At 35.0% G+C, this 13,449-nt stretch overlaps 1 protein-coding gene across 3 annotated transcripts in view; it reads left to right on the top strand.

Moving 5' to 3' along the window:
• Positions 1–13,449, top strand: part of LOC115443410 (RNA helicase aquarius) — an 81,890-nt gene that overhangs the window by 45,209 nt on the left and 23,232 nt on the right. For all 3 annotated transcript variants that reach the window (XM_030168797.2, XM_030168798.2, XM_037438195.1), the window contains 5 exons: positions 4,090–4,227; positions 4,747–4,838; positions 6,474–6,672; positions 9,344–9,527; positions 12,546–12,670. In XM_030168797.2, the coding sequence (XP_030024657.1) occupies positions 4,090–4,227; positions 4,747–4,838; positions 6,474–6,672; positions 9,344–9,527; positions 12,546–12,670 (738 nt within the window). The remainder of the gene's footprint in view (positions 1–4,089; positions 4,228–4,746; positions 4,839–6,473; positions 6,673–9,343; positions 9,528–12,545; positions 12,671–13,449) is intronic.

The raw sequence follows: 13,449 nt of genomic DNA, 5'->3' as shown, positions 1-13,449 counted from the left end.
AGGGAAAGAATGCAAAGTGGTAGTCAAGATTCTACCTTATTAACCATTATTGAATTTCACGAAATACTGATGGTTTCTCTGGAAGTTGTGTTATGAGTTCATATCTTTCCTCCTAAAAATTTTGTCAAAATGCGCTAGAAACGAAACAGGCTACAATAATGCTCTACTCCATGATAAATCAAGAAACAAAACGTTTAACGATTTGCTATGGCATAAGATGCAAGTACCTACAAAGTAATCGTGACTGCAGCTAAATCGATACAAGACGACCTATTGTACTGTAATAACAAACAATAACATATTATTACACACAGAAACTACAAAGAGCATATCTGTATTATAATAATATCAGCTTTCATTATATACTGTCCCACTACTGACCTACTGACCCACTACTAGCGCGGGTTGGCAGAATTCACACATACCTTCGAAGTTTTTATGGAGAACTTCTCAGGTATGCAGGTTTCCTCACGAGGTGTCGGCACTATCTATTGAATGATATGAATTAATTCTTCTATACATGTATATTCTTCTATTCTAATGCAATTTTTTAGGTTTTATAAGTAAATTTTTTATGATGTTGTAAGGTATTAAACGTTCAAAGTACTTTTTCGCAGATCTTTGATTTCCGTAGAAAATGATACGCATGCGATCTGTTAATAATATGTACTTTTTTATTAAGTATCTAAACCTTATCACTAAATTATAAATTTAATTTTTATAAATAATTCTGTTTTAAGTATTTTAAAAGCAATGGAAGATACAATTTTGGTTTGGAATACTATAAATGAATTACTGAATGAATTATATACTTATAATACAATATCATGAAGATAATTTTCGCTGTATTGAGACGTATTCGAAGATAAAGTAACATTTAAAAATAGTACGCACGCACACATTAGAGCGCTAGGAGACAACAATAATTATTGCTCGAATTGGACAAAACTTGCATTCCTTTTGGGTTGCACTAAAAATGGAAACGTTAATATTACTTTGTCATACGTACACTAGGAAACAAACAGATGTTGCTTGCTAGTTGTCATGTATGGGCGTATTGTACAAAAGCGGATAATGTCTCTCTAAATCCTTAAACAGTCTTCTGACTCAACTACTGATTCACAAAATGAAACAACTTTAATGCAGCGGATCCCTCTCATTATACTCAACCTAAACTCCAGATCTTGATATTTGTTTTAAAAATGTTTGGGTTTACTCGACATACTCCAGATATCTATTTTTATGTACACGGTAAATTCCTGTTAATTTTGTAGAAGACATGTTTAATGTTTTCCTTATTTTTATTGAGCGCTAACGTTTGCGGAGGCACCCTCAAAGCCGTGGATAAATGTTAACAGATTTCCATCAATATTATTTTCCGCCACGATTTTCTTATCAGATTCCCAGGAAATCCAACCAAAAACTTCGCCTATTTCACTGTTGCTAAACCAGTGCTCGACGGTAAAATTATTAAAAGGTTCAATTCTTAACTACTTGCGAACGATTTAAATAGATTTACTTTCATAGGACCGAGGTTAGGAAATTATCTTTGTCCTCATTTTTTTATACTACGATAGAGTCTAAGATCAGCGTGAATGATGTGGTGTCACGATCCTTCAAGCCGGACAAAGGACTACGTTGGGTTGCATTCTGTCCTCCTTTCTTTTCAACATTTATGGCGAGTTTATAATAAGAAGGGCCTTAGAAAATTGGAAGGAAGGCATCGCGGTCGGTGGAACCCATATCAGTAATCTCCGATATGCAAAAACAAATCGCAAGAACGAGAAAGCGAAATTGTAGGACTTTCGGTCAATAAATCAAAAACAAAAGTTATGGCATTGACCGAATTGGACATATAGCACTCACTGGAGAATTCGCGGAACTGGAATTCGTGAGCAATTTCATATACCTAGGCTCTATAATTATTAGCGATCAGGAAAGCTGCGAAAACGAAATTCGGATGTGAACGCAAATGGGAAACGTTGCCACGAGCAAGATGACGACGATCTAGCAACACAGAAATGTCTCCAAAACAACTAAATTGAGACTCGTGAGAACGCTGGCATTGCCGATATTCCTATACGGCTCCGCATCATGGTTAATTCGCGCATCAGACCTAAAAAAGATAGAGGCTTTTCAAATTTGGTGTTGGAGGAAAATGTTACGTATACCATGGACAGCAAGACGCAGAATAACTCCATCCTTGCCCAATTGAAGAACAAGACTAGGCTCCGCAATATACTACAAATGAATCTTAAGTTATTTAGCCACATCCTCCGAAGACAGCCAGAAAACTTCGGCAAACTGCTGGTTGTAAGGAAAGTAGACAGGAGAAGACCTCGTGGGCGATCATCGACACGATTGGTCTGATCAAATAAAGAGTATAATAGGACTTGCTATTATCATTGCTATGAGGAAAGTCGAAGACAGGATGGCTTGAAAACAGCTCGTCATCGATTTGTCAAGAGGTTTCCAGACGGACACGATCTTCAGTGATGAAGAATACGATCAAGGAGAAGACTTATTATAGGCTATATAGTACGTAATACTATTCAGTATTCTGTGGGTATACTAATAAAAACATATTATCATCAATTTGTAATCCCTTAATATCGGGTCTCTATTATCGAAAAACGATCGGAGTCCGATTGCCAAAGCTGCAGACGATTGCCAAAAAAACAAGACTTGAGCGACTTTTAAAATGTAGCCCCAAAAAAACTATTTGACAGCGTCAGGTAAGAAACATTTTGTTGGCCGCGTTTTTTACGGCTTTGTCTCAAGATTCTAACATGGTAACACTTTTTGTGTCGCCTTCCAAGGTCACGTTCATTTTGACAGAATTATTATTATACCGCGTACATTAAATTTGTATATCTTACGCCATGGAAACCAACCGCTATTTCCACATATTATTGAATTACCGTATAAGTTGCTCATCATGACCTTTAAAAAATTCCAGTTCATCATCAGTGAAAAACTAGCAGACGGTATAAATAATTCGTTAACATTTTACCATGTCCGTCATAGTACGGCAACAATGCAGCTTAAATAAAAATATATGATATATAATAAATACTTTATAGGCCACATATTATGCTAAAAAAACGGAAGTATTCCTTTATTTTGCTGTTTTAATGCTGAATTCAGTCTTCCGAAATATCTTTGTTAGAAACCTTTATGTTTTTTAAAATTATAGAAACGCTCGCATAGTGGAATGTCATTTCGTTCGTTATAGAGTAATACCAGGTTCAAATTAAATTTAACAAAACCATGTTGATGATTCCATCTTTATTGTTCTACAGTCATGCCACTCAGCAGCGCAGACAAAATTCAATCTTATTCATATCGTGTACTCAAGTCATAAATCCAATTACTGTATTCTGTTACGCATTCAAGGAAATCGTTATTAATTTAACCACTGCTTCCGTATTTCCTTAATGTTTAAGCCTGTTTCACTTCGCGGTAGGAATTCCAAAAGTAACTGATAAATCAGCTCTCTTACTGTAAGTAGAAATCGTATTCATACCTATATCAGAGTCGCAAAGTGTTTAACGTGTATTGAATTATTTATACTGTTAGGAAAGGAAGCATTTTGATTTTAATAATAATAATAATAATATCAGCCCTGTATTATATACTTGCCCACTGCTGAGCACGGGCCTCCTCTATTACTGAGAGGGATTAGGCCTTAGTCCACCACGCTGGCCTAGTGCGGATTGGTAGACTTCACACACCTTCGAAATTCCTATAGAGAACTTCTCAGATGTGCAGGTTTCCTCACGATGTTTTCCTTCACCGTTAAAGATTTTGATTTTAATAAAATAAAATGATCTATATCTTATTTAACAAAAATACTTTCTCAAACATATTACCAACCAACTTACCGGTACGAGAGTCTATTGCCAACTGTCTCGATCTGTAAAACGTTCAATGATTCTGTTGCAAAAAGTGTAGGACATGTCACAAATATCCTCCCAAAAATATTTTTATCGTAACAATACTATACATCTGAATTAGCAAAATAGTTTTGAAGATTTTTGCATGTTTATTTGATCAACACATTAAATTCAATTAATTATGTATGTTTAGGTTAACTTTCGAGAACGTTGCACGCAAGCAGCAGCAAGATGAGAATGCGACGGAAGAAGACAAACAGCGCAAAGTGATTATCGTCGAACCGCACGTTATGCCGAAGAGAGGCCCGTACTTGTACAACGAACCGAAAAAGTTTGTATTTTTTATTTATGCTTTTTTTTTCAAAATGCTAGCTGTGATCAACAGACCCTTCGCGTGATGGCAAGGGACATGAGTTCCCATGAACGGTAGCAACTGCTCTTTTGAATTAGAAAGCTTTACGTGGCACCTTACTGCGGAAGTCATCCATAAGACATTAGATGTGTCCTAATATTTTTATGTTTTTTTTTTAGTAGATAATTAATATTAATTGGACCTATAGGAAAGGAACGGGTTTCCATTTTAATATGCATGATAATATATAAACTGAATTCATACATCCATCATCCATCCATTACATAATATTATTATGAAATTATGAAAAAAAAAAGAAAGTTAATTATAATGATTAATGACCAAAGTGCATTAAAGTCTTAAATGTGTCGCCATAAAAATATACTTATTAAGTTTCACTTGTTCGTAACTTGATTTTAAAACATATACTTACAGGTTGATGTTATTGTCACGAGCGATAATTTAAAAAAAATGCAATTTTTTTTTTTTTGTTATCAGGAATACAATATTATTTACCCCAACGCAAGTGGAAGCTATTAGATCTGGTATGCAGCCGGGTTTAACTCTGGTCGTGGGTCCGCCGGGAACAGGTAAGTGGAACGCTGTTTCAGATAAAAACAGAACCGTTAACTATAAGTGATGTTTTACGGCGGAACTGTGGCCGGCACCTGATATTTTTAGCTCTGTTCAGCGTTATGCGTACCGCCAATACGGGAAAAGAAAATAATTGCTTTTCTGAACGAAAGAGGTCATGACGCTCAGATACAAAATTTTGTGCATTAAATTGTCAGATCAACTGAAACGAAAGATGATGAAACATTTTTTTTTTAAGTTGAATTGACTTAAACTTTGATTTATGAGGGAGAGTTATCAAAAATGTAGGACGAATACGAGAAAGGTTTTTATGATCTCAGTAAATTGGAAAATATCGCATGTTTTATGAGTTATCCTTTTGCGTGACGAAACTTTGAGGAATGTGCTACTGAAATATCAAGTCAGTTTAATAGGACTTACTTCTTTTGAAAATGCGATAATGCAGACTATAAGTACCAATTATAAATGTCAAGGCCATCATAAAAAAAAAAATGATTTTTTTATATCTGAAGATAAATATCCGAATCTAAGGCAAATCAGTCTTCGATTGTCGGCAATGGTGGGGTCTACTTACTTGTGCGAATCGCATCTTGTAGAAGGACCAATAGACTCACAATTTTGAATAAGAATGAGTTTTTTGATTGACTTTTTAAAGAAACACTTAACTTGAGCTGCAGGCGTACACAGAATATAGCCATAGGGCTTATGTAATTTACTTGTCCATGTAAATATTACTTCTTATAAAGATTTTTATCTTTAAAGTCCATCGAGGTTAAATACTTTTTGCGGGACTGTCATGAGCGGTTGAAATTTCATAAAATTACAATTGCAAAGAAGACCATGTTTATTTGCAAATTTATTTTCGTCATATATGTTCAGGTAATGCTTGCATGTGCCTACTGCGATATTTTGGAAACTATTCACTAACACACAGGATAAGATAAAAAAACCAAACAAGCAGAACAAATATTAGCATTGTCTACACTTGCGTCATCATCACGAAATGCGGTCCTTTGTTGGAAATATGACATTAACACGAAGTTAATATGAATATATGGCAATAAATAAATATTTATATTTCAAATGACGAAATGGTTGCGTCACTGGCCTAGAATCTATTCAAGAACTTAGAACAAATGACAAAGTCCGTTCACTTATTGAACGATATGTTTCCTATCTCGCTAATATGAAAACTTAAGGCGATACCTCAAGGTCCATTTTCATACATTTTGTTTCGGCTTTAATCTGGGTAACTAAACAAGTATTGGCAAGTAAAGAATTTAAATTCACGTCTAGTTAGTGATTAGTTCTCGCAGTTGAAGAAAAACGTAAAAATAATTAATAATCATGGATATTTCGGCCTTTAAAATTTAATATGACGAAATTTTAAAGGCAGAAATATCCATGATTATTAATTATTTTTACATTTTTTCGACTGCGAACTATCACTAACTAAATTAAACTAAAATATTAGCCGAAACAAAATGTATCTTTTCATGTTAAATCTAAATTGAACATTTGTTCTGAATTTAAATATTTTTGTGTAATTTAAATCTTAATTTATTATACTATTAATACATCAATTAATATTCATAAATCAATATTTATTCATCAATATTTCTTCGTCATAGGTAAAACGGACGTCGCCGTGCAAATAATATCGAATCTGTACCACAATTTTCCCTGGCAACGTACATTGGTGGTCACACACAGCAACCAAGCTCTGAATCAATTGTTCGAGAAAGTTGCCGAATTGGATGTTGATGAACGACATCTCCTACGTCTGGGTCATGGAGAAGAAGCGTTGCAGACGGACAAGGACTTTTCTAGGTAAGTATTTTGTTTTTATACACACACTCACGCCCCTAATCAACGAAAGAATGTGGAGCCGCAACTGGTTCACCCACTTTTCATCGTGTATTTCTCCGTCGCCATATTTTTTCTATAGAGGCATACATCACGGCAACATGACTCCACTGGAACTGACGGTAAGTGGAATACATATAAAATCGATTGTCGACACGTCGCCAGTCGACATGGTTATGCCGGCCTGTTCGAAATCATATACTTAATTGCCTAAATTATTTTTCAGATTCTATTGATTCATCACTCGAATCAGTCTGTTGCCTGCCAAATCACCCATAACATAAATTCGATACGTTTCACAGACGTTAGGTAAAGTACAGACTGCAGCATAGTGTAAAAAAATGGCGCGCGTTATTAATATTTATCTATCCTTGTGTTTGTTTATTTAGCTGACACAGAGTAGTGAGAAAATGCTAGTATAAATGTATATTACCCAATGCATGCTTGACATGTCAGCCGGCTATTATATATTGTATTATAATTATTATTTATTATATAATAAATAACATTATTATATAACAATTTTTTATAATAATAAAATATATAATAAACTAGTTGACCCGACAGACGTTGTCCCGTCTTAACTATGAATTTGCAGCGCGCATTCTGTCAATAGCTGAAATTAAATTTTCTTAAATTTTTAACGTTCCGCTCAACTTCCTTAATTTTTTCTTTCATAAGATTCTTCTCCTGACAATAACAAACAACAAAAAAAAATTAGTGAAATCAGTCCAGTTGTTCACGCGTGATGGCGTGACCAAGGCAAATAATAATTAATTTTTATATATAAAGATAATAAGGTTATATTCCCGTGACACGCGTAACTGTCATGTTAGGCATACAGACACCGGTTAACATGTCAAGCATGCATGGGTTAAAAAATACTGCTACAATGAGTCGTGCAAATTTTTACAATCGCATCAGGTTTCATGCTATTTTAAGGAATAAAAAAAATGGCTTTACGATTATTGGTATTCCTTTAACATCGAGGACCACTAGTATTATTCATATCACTTACCTATATGAAGTTTATGGCCGTCAACACTTATAATTTAAACGTTTTCAGCATTTTAATTAATTATTATTTATTAATCGCGATTGTCGTTAAGTGTTGATACATGTTCTTTAGCAATATGTTTTATTATATGCCATTAATTAGCAAGATAGTAAAACAGAAAGGAAATATTTATAGTACAGAAGACAGAACAGAAAAGAGACGGAGTTATAATATAGGTTCTATAAGGTACCTATATGTGAATATGTTTTGTGATTATGCTCACAATGGTTTCGTTATACCAAACTTGCATTACCACACATACGCAAATTAAGTGATAATAGAGCGACATGACCTGAGTTGACCTGGTTGATTTGCAAATACCAAGAATTGGAACGCTGAATTGAAATTGATTATGTACTCCTTTCATTGCTGTCGGGAAAACCAGAAGTCGGTAACTAAATTGATTTCGTTTCAACATTCCTCTCTGAGAAACCTCTCGGCAGAGATCGTAACATTATCATGAAAAATAATATAGATAACCTTGATTGATTAGCATTAAGGTCAGATTGTTTCATTCGTAAGGTTAAGTTAAGGCTCGTGTCACACTGGCAAATTCAGTTCAAGGCGAAGGCTGTTCGCGCTCGTCCAGTAAAAAGACTGTAAACTTGACCGCAGATGGAACAGCACGACCTAAATCTTATTTAGCATAGCGACTTATAGCTTTGTCGGGCCCTCAGATTATTCTCTTTTCTCTCTAATATCCATCTAGACCAACGAAGTCACTCTTCCACTTCAGAAACATTCAATTGGATGTTTCTTCTCGTTTAAATCAATAAATTCCGCCTAGCTAAATACCGTGTACGTATTTGCAGAAACAAAAATCTTTATTCCGTTATTTTGGATAAAGGCTTTTAAATAGGCTAAGACAAAAATTGTTTCAAATCTGTTTTACTTAGCCTGGGTGTGGTATTGTTTTCTTTTTTTTTAGTAAGAATTCGTTCATTATAGTAAGAAAAATAAATAAGTCGTATATTGTGGCGCCTGTCTAGCCAAACGGCATAGACCGGACGCATTACCGTGACGCCCCTGAACTCCGCCAACGGGTTCTTCAGCCTGAGACGTTACTCTTCCACGGCGACTCGCCTTGAGGAAGCCCTTATGGTCACTACCTCCTTTAGGGTTGTAGGCTACCTGCGTCCGGTCGCCTCCTCCGGTCAATAAAACGCAACGGAGGGGGATTTAGCGTTCAGATCCCAGGACAGAAATCTGGCCAGAAAATAAACCGCCTCAAAAAAACCGTGCGGTACGCCCTGATCGCTCGTTGCGCCACTACGCGGGTATATACGTGACTTTTAGCAATAAGTGTTGATATTAATTTGCGCCTGCGTCGTACAAAAAAAGATTAATTTATTACTGGCGCCAATCGTGTCTCACTTGGCATAATTAAAACTACATTATTCGGCGAATTATTCGTCAATAGTATAATTGAGGCATAAGAAACGAGGGACTAAAATACTTTAGCCTTGTTGTGGCATTTACAATGTACTGTATATTTTACTTTAAAAACTAATATGTCCATCTTGCCATGCTCTATATTTGTTCAAACTTGGAGAATTGACCAGCTATAAACAATATCAGATATGGGCGCGTGAATTACGTGCTGGCGAAAAGGCTGGAATTACTGGAGCTGGTGGGGAAGCTGCAGAGGACCCTAGACGCGGGCGGAGATGCGGGCGCCACGTGCGAGCTGGCGCACCACTTCCACGTGTACCACGTCAAGCCCCGGTGGCAGAACTTCACTGACAAATGCACTAACGATCAGGTAAACTTTTACTTACTTACTGAAATTTACTATTTTCTTATTGAAACATTTTTAAGTACTATTTCTTATTTACTGAAATTATTTTGTTGCGAGTTAACCGAAATTTTATTTTAATAATTTCCTTTTAGAGTAAATGAATAATGCCGATATTTTCTAAGGCAGTGCAGGTATAGGAATTTACAGTACGCGACAGGTCGACGTGTGCAATTTTCTAGTGATGTGGCATCACGTAGGGTAGAGTGGGACTAATTGAGTATAGTAGCAAGTTCGCTCGGTCAGCTAGTTATGTTAATGTTTTCTCAACATATAGCTATTCGCATATTTAAATTTTATAATTTTTTGACATAAGTCACTAACTATAATGTAAGTTAGCTAGTTTACACTGAAAGTCGTTAAATACTGCGACATAGAAGCATTACGCCAAGCATTTCTCCATATCCCCAGTTGCAAGTCTGCGCAATGCTCCGAGGGTAATGACCAGCAATAAGTATTATTAAAGCAACCGTTAGCGACACCGGCACGTAATGCCAGAGCAAAAAGATTCGATCCCGTTTATTAAATGAAACGCAAGAGCATCGAAACAGCATCGTATGATGCGAGTTTTTTTTATGGCAATTAGGTAACTGCACCAACAGTACATATATTATTATAATATTCAACGCCATTAAACAATAAGGTACAGCATCTGATATGTGTGCTACTAATACGTGTACACAGCATTTACCACTAACAATATATTTAACTAGCTTTTGCCCGCGGCTCCGCCCGCGTTATAAAGTTTTTCGGGCTAAAGTTTTCCGTTATAAAAGTCACGCTATATATTTTCCCGGGAGCCTATGTTCTTCCCAGGGTCTCAAACTGTCTCCATACCAAATTTTATCCTAATACGTTGGGTAGTCTTTGAGTTTAACATGTTCGGGCAGACCGATGCAGCGGGGGACTTTGTTTTATGATATATTTTTGTAGAACTTTTTAAGAGGAACTATCCCGTCATACATTATTGTTGCATAACTTTAACCGTTTACGCAGCGCATGCAACAGAAGCTCTCAAAACTAATAAATTGTCCCCGTTTTTGCATCATGTTTCATTACCGCTCCGCTCCTATTGGTCATAGCGTGATGATATATATAGCCTATAGCATTCCAGGAACAAAGGGCTATCCAACACAAAAAGAATTATTCAGTTCAAACTCCTAGTTTCTGAGATTAGCCATTACTGCTCTGCTCCTATTAGTCATAGCGTGATGATATATAGCCTATAGTACTTCACGAACAAAGGGCTATCCAATACAAAATGATTTTTTTAGTTCGAACCGGTAGTTCCGGAGATTAGCCATTACTGCTCTGCTCCTATTGGGTATAGCGTGATGATATATAGCCTATAGCACTCCACGAACAAAAGGCTATCCAACGCAAAAATAATTTTTCAGTTTGAACCGGTAGTTCCTGAGATTAGCCATTACTGCTCCGCTCCTATTGGATATAGCGTGATGATATATAGCCTATAGCACTCCACAAATAAAGGGCTATCCAACGCAAAAAGAATTTTTCAGTTCGGATCGGTAGTTCCTGAGATTAGGCATTACTGCTCCGCTCCTATTGGGTATAGCGTGATGATATATAGCCTATAGCACTCCACGAACATAGGGCTATCCAACGCAAAAAGAATTTTTCAGTTTGGACCGGTAGTTCCTGAGATTAGCGCGTTCAAACAAACAAACAAACAAACAAACAAACAAACAAACAAACTCTTCAGCTTTATATAATAGTATAGATTAAAAACTAAAATATAATATTTAAACAACTAAACTATAAGATCATTGAGTAACGATTGTATAATAAATAATTCGTTTTTATAACATTGTTGTAAATAATATGAAACAATTGGCAAGTGGCAACAGGGAAACCACAGAGTTAGCTTATACCATATTAAGCTTAACTAATGATCATTACGAATTTATTCTAATTATTAGTTACATGCTTGTTTTTGGGATAATCCAGCACTTAAACTTTAAATACTTTAACAGAATCATTAAATAATAAATATATCGATATCTATTTTATTGCCAACTTTATTATTTTAAGGATTTTAGGGTTTCCTCCCTTTAATCGTAACTAAAAAGCGTTAAAAAAAAGAAGCCATAAAATAAAAAAAAAACATATAAACGCGACGAATTAAGAACCTTAAGTTTACGCGAATGTTAGACATTAAAACCGCGATAAAATCCGAAAAATAGTTTAATTTTAAGAACCTTCAATTTTTAAAGTCGGAAAATAACGAAGTACAAATTGTGTTCACAATTTCTGAAAGCTGATGACTGACTTGTTGTGAACCTTTAACTAAGAACAAAACAAAATGTGGTCTTCTTCAATGTATCTAGCCTAACAAAGAACCTTAGCGCGTTTAGATAGTTCTTGTCTCTTCTGACAGAAGCGTTTTATGCATCGCCAAGAGCTGGCGTACTCATTAGGTCCCAAAAACAAAAAAAAAATCAGCGTCCCTTAAAATTCTAACATAACATATTATGGTAAACAAACAATACTTAACAAGGTATGATAGATTTTAAAGATGACATATTAGTCAGACTGGACTGCATAAGAGTATTGAATTAAATTATATTCTTCGCAGCCATTTAATTGACAAAAATTGCTTATAATAAAAATATGATGAATGATGCTGTTTTTGCGCGTGCAGTTATTATTTAGTACAAAGAGTCTATTGAAACGGCACAATGAGGAGTCTATTTGAAGTTATCGTCTCATGACTCAGCGGTGATGAAACTGTTTATTATGTAATAATTTTTCGAATTTGTAGTTATATGTTACTATTATGGAATTTAGTATAGACGATTTTAGGAATAAGAAACAAATAATAGTAGATTTTGGAAAACTGTCTTTTTAACATTTTATATTTATAGATTTAATACATTATAAGGTACTATGGGGTTGGCATATCCATGATTGATGAAAACCCCGAATTAAGTAAAGATAAAAAAAACATGTTATATTCTTTTCCAGACAAAATCCGTGGAGACCATAAGCAAGGAGTTTCCTTTCCACGAATTCTTTGACGATGCACCCAAACCACTTTTTCCCGGCAAGTCCTATGAAGAGGACATGGAGATAGCTAAGAGCTGTTACAGGTAATTGTTACATCAATTATTTTTAAAACATTCTGCATACATTAGTCATGTTTAATAAATGTTAGATGACATCATTATGTAAACTTTTAAATCATCTATTCCATTACGATCACTACAAATGTATCTTGGATCCGAATAAATTTATCCATCCTCTTCCTTCTCGAATCGCTAATCATAGCTAATTCCGGCTGCCAGACTTCAAGACACTGTGAGCTCATTCTACATAGATCGGACCAGCAATTGCTACAATAATTATTTTTTTTGCATAATTTCTAATTTTTTGTAATTGTAAAATGTAGATATTGTAACTTTGACTTTTTGGACGAACATCTCAGTCCCCCTTGTGACCATAAAGGCTGCAAAGTCTACGAAACATCAAAAGAAAATAATAACATAAAAAATCGCGATAAAATCCGGCAAATAGTTTTATTTTAAAGATACGTTTTGTTTTATATAAAAATTACTACCTTTTACATATTTCACAATGATATAATCAATCGACCGAACGATACAAGAATCAATGACAAACTGCCCGATGCTCCGATTGACGATCTGTTTAAAGTTTGTTGTTATAGTAAAAAATAGGACACATCACAAATACTTACCCTCATAAATAAATATTTTCCTGACAAAATAATTATTATGCACCTATATCATAATATATTATAGTACAGTAAATTTTGATAAAGCTATGGTATAATTAAAGAGTTACATATTTTCATTATTCTGGATGTGGTTGTACGTATATATAGATTATGGGAGCTATCGTTACTGTTAAT

This window comes from Manduca sexta, chromosome 13, assembly GCF_014839805.1.
Source record: "Manduca sexta isolate Smith_Timp_Sample1 chromosome 13, JHU_Msex_v1.0, whole genome shotgun sequence".
NCBI lineage: Eukaryota > Metazoa > Arthropoda > Insecta > Lepidoptera > Sphingidae > Manduca > Manduca sexta.
This window is presented reverse-complemented; position numbering and strand designations above follow the sequence as displayed.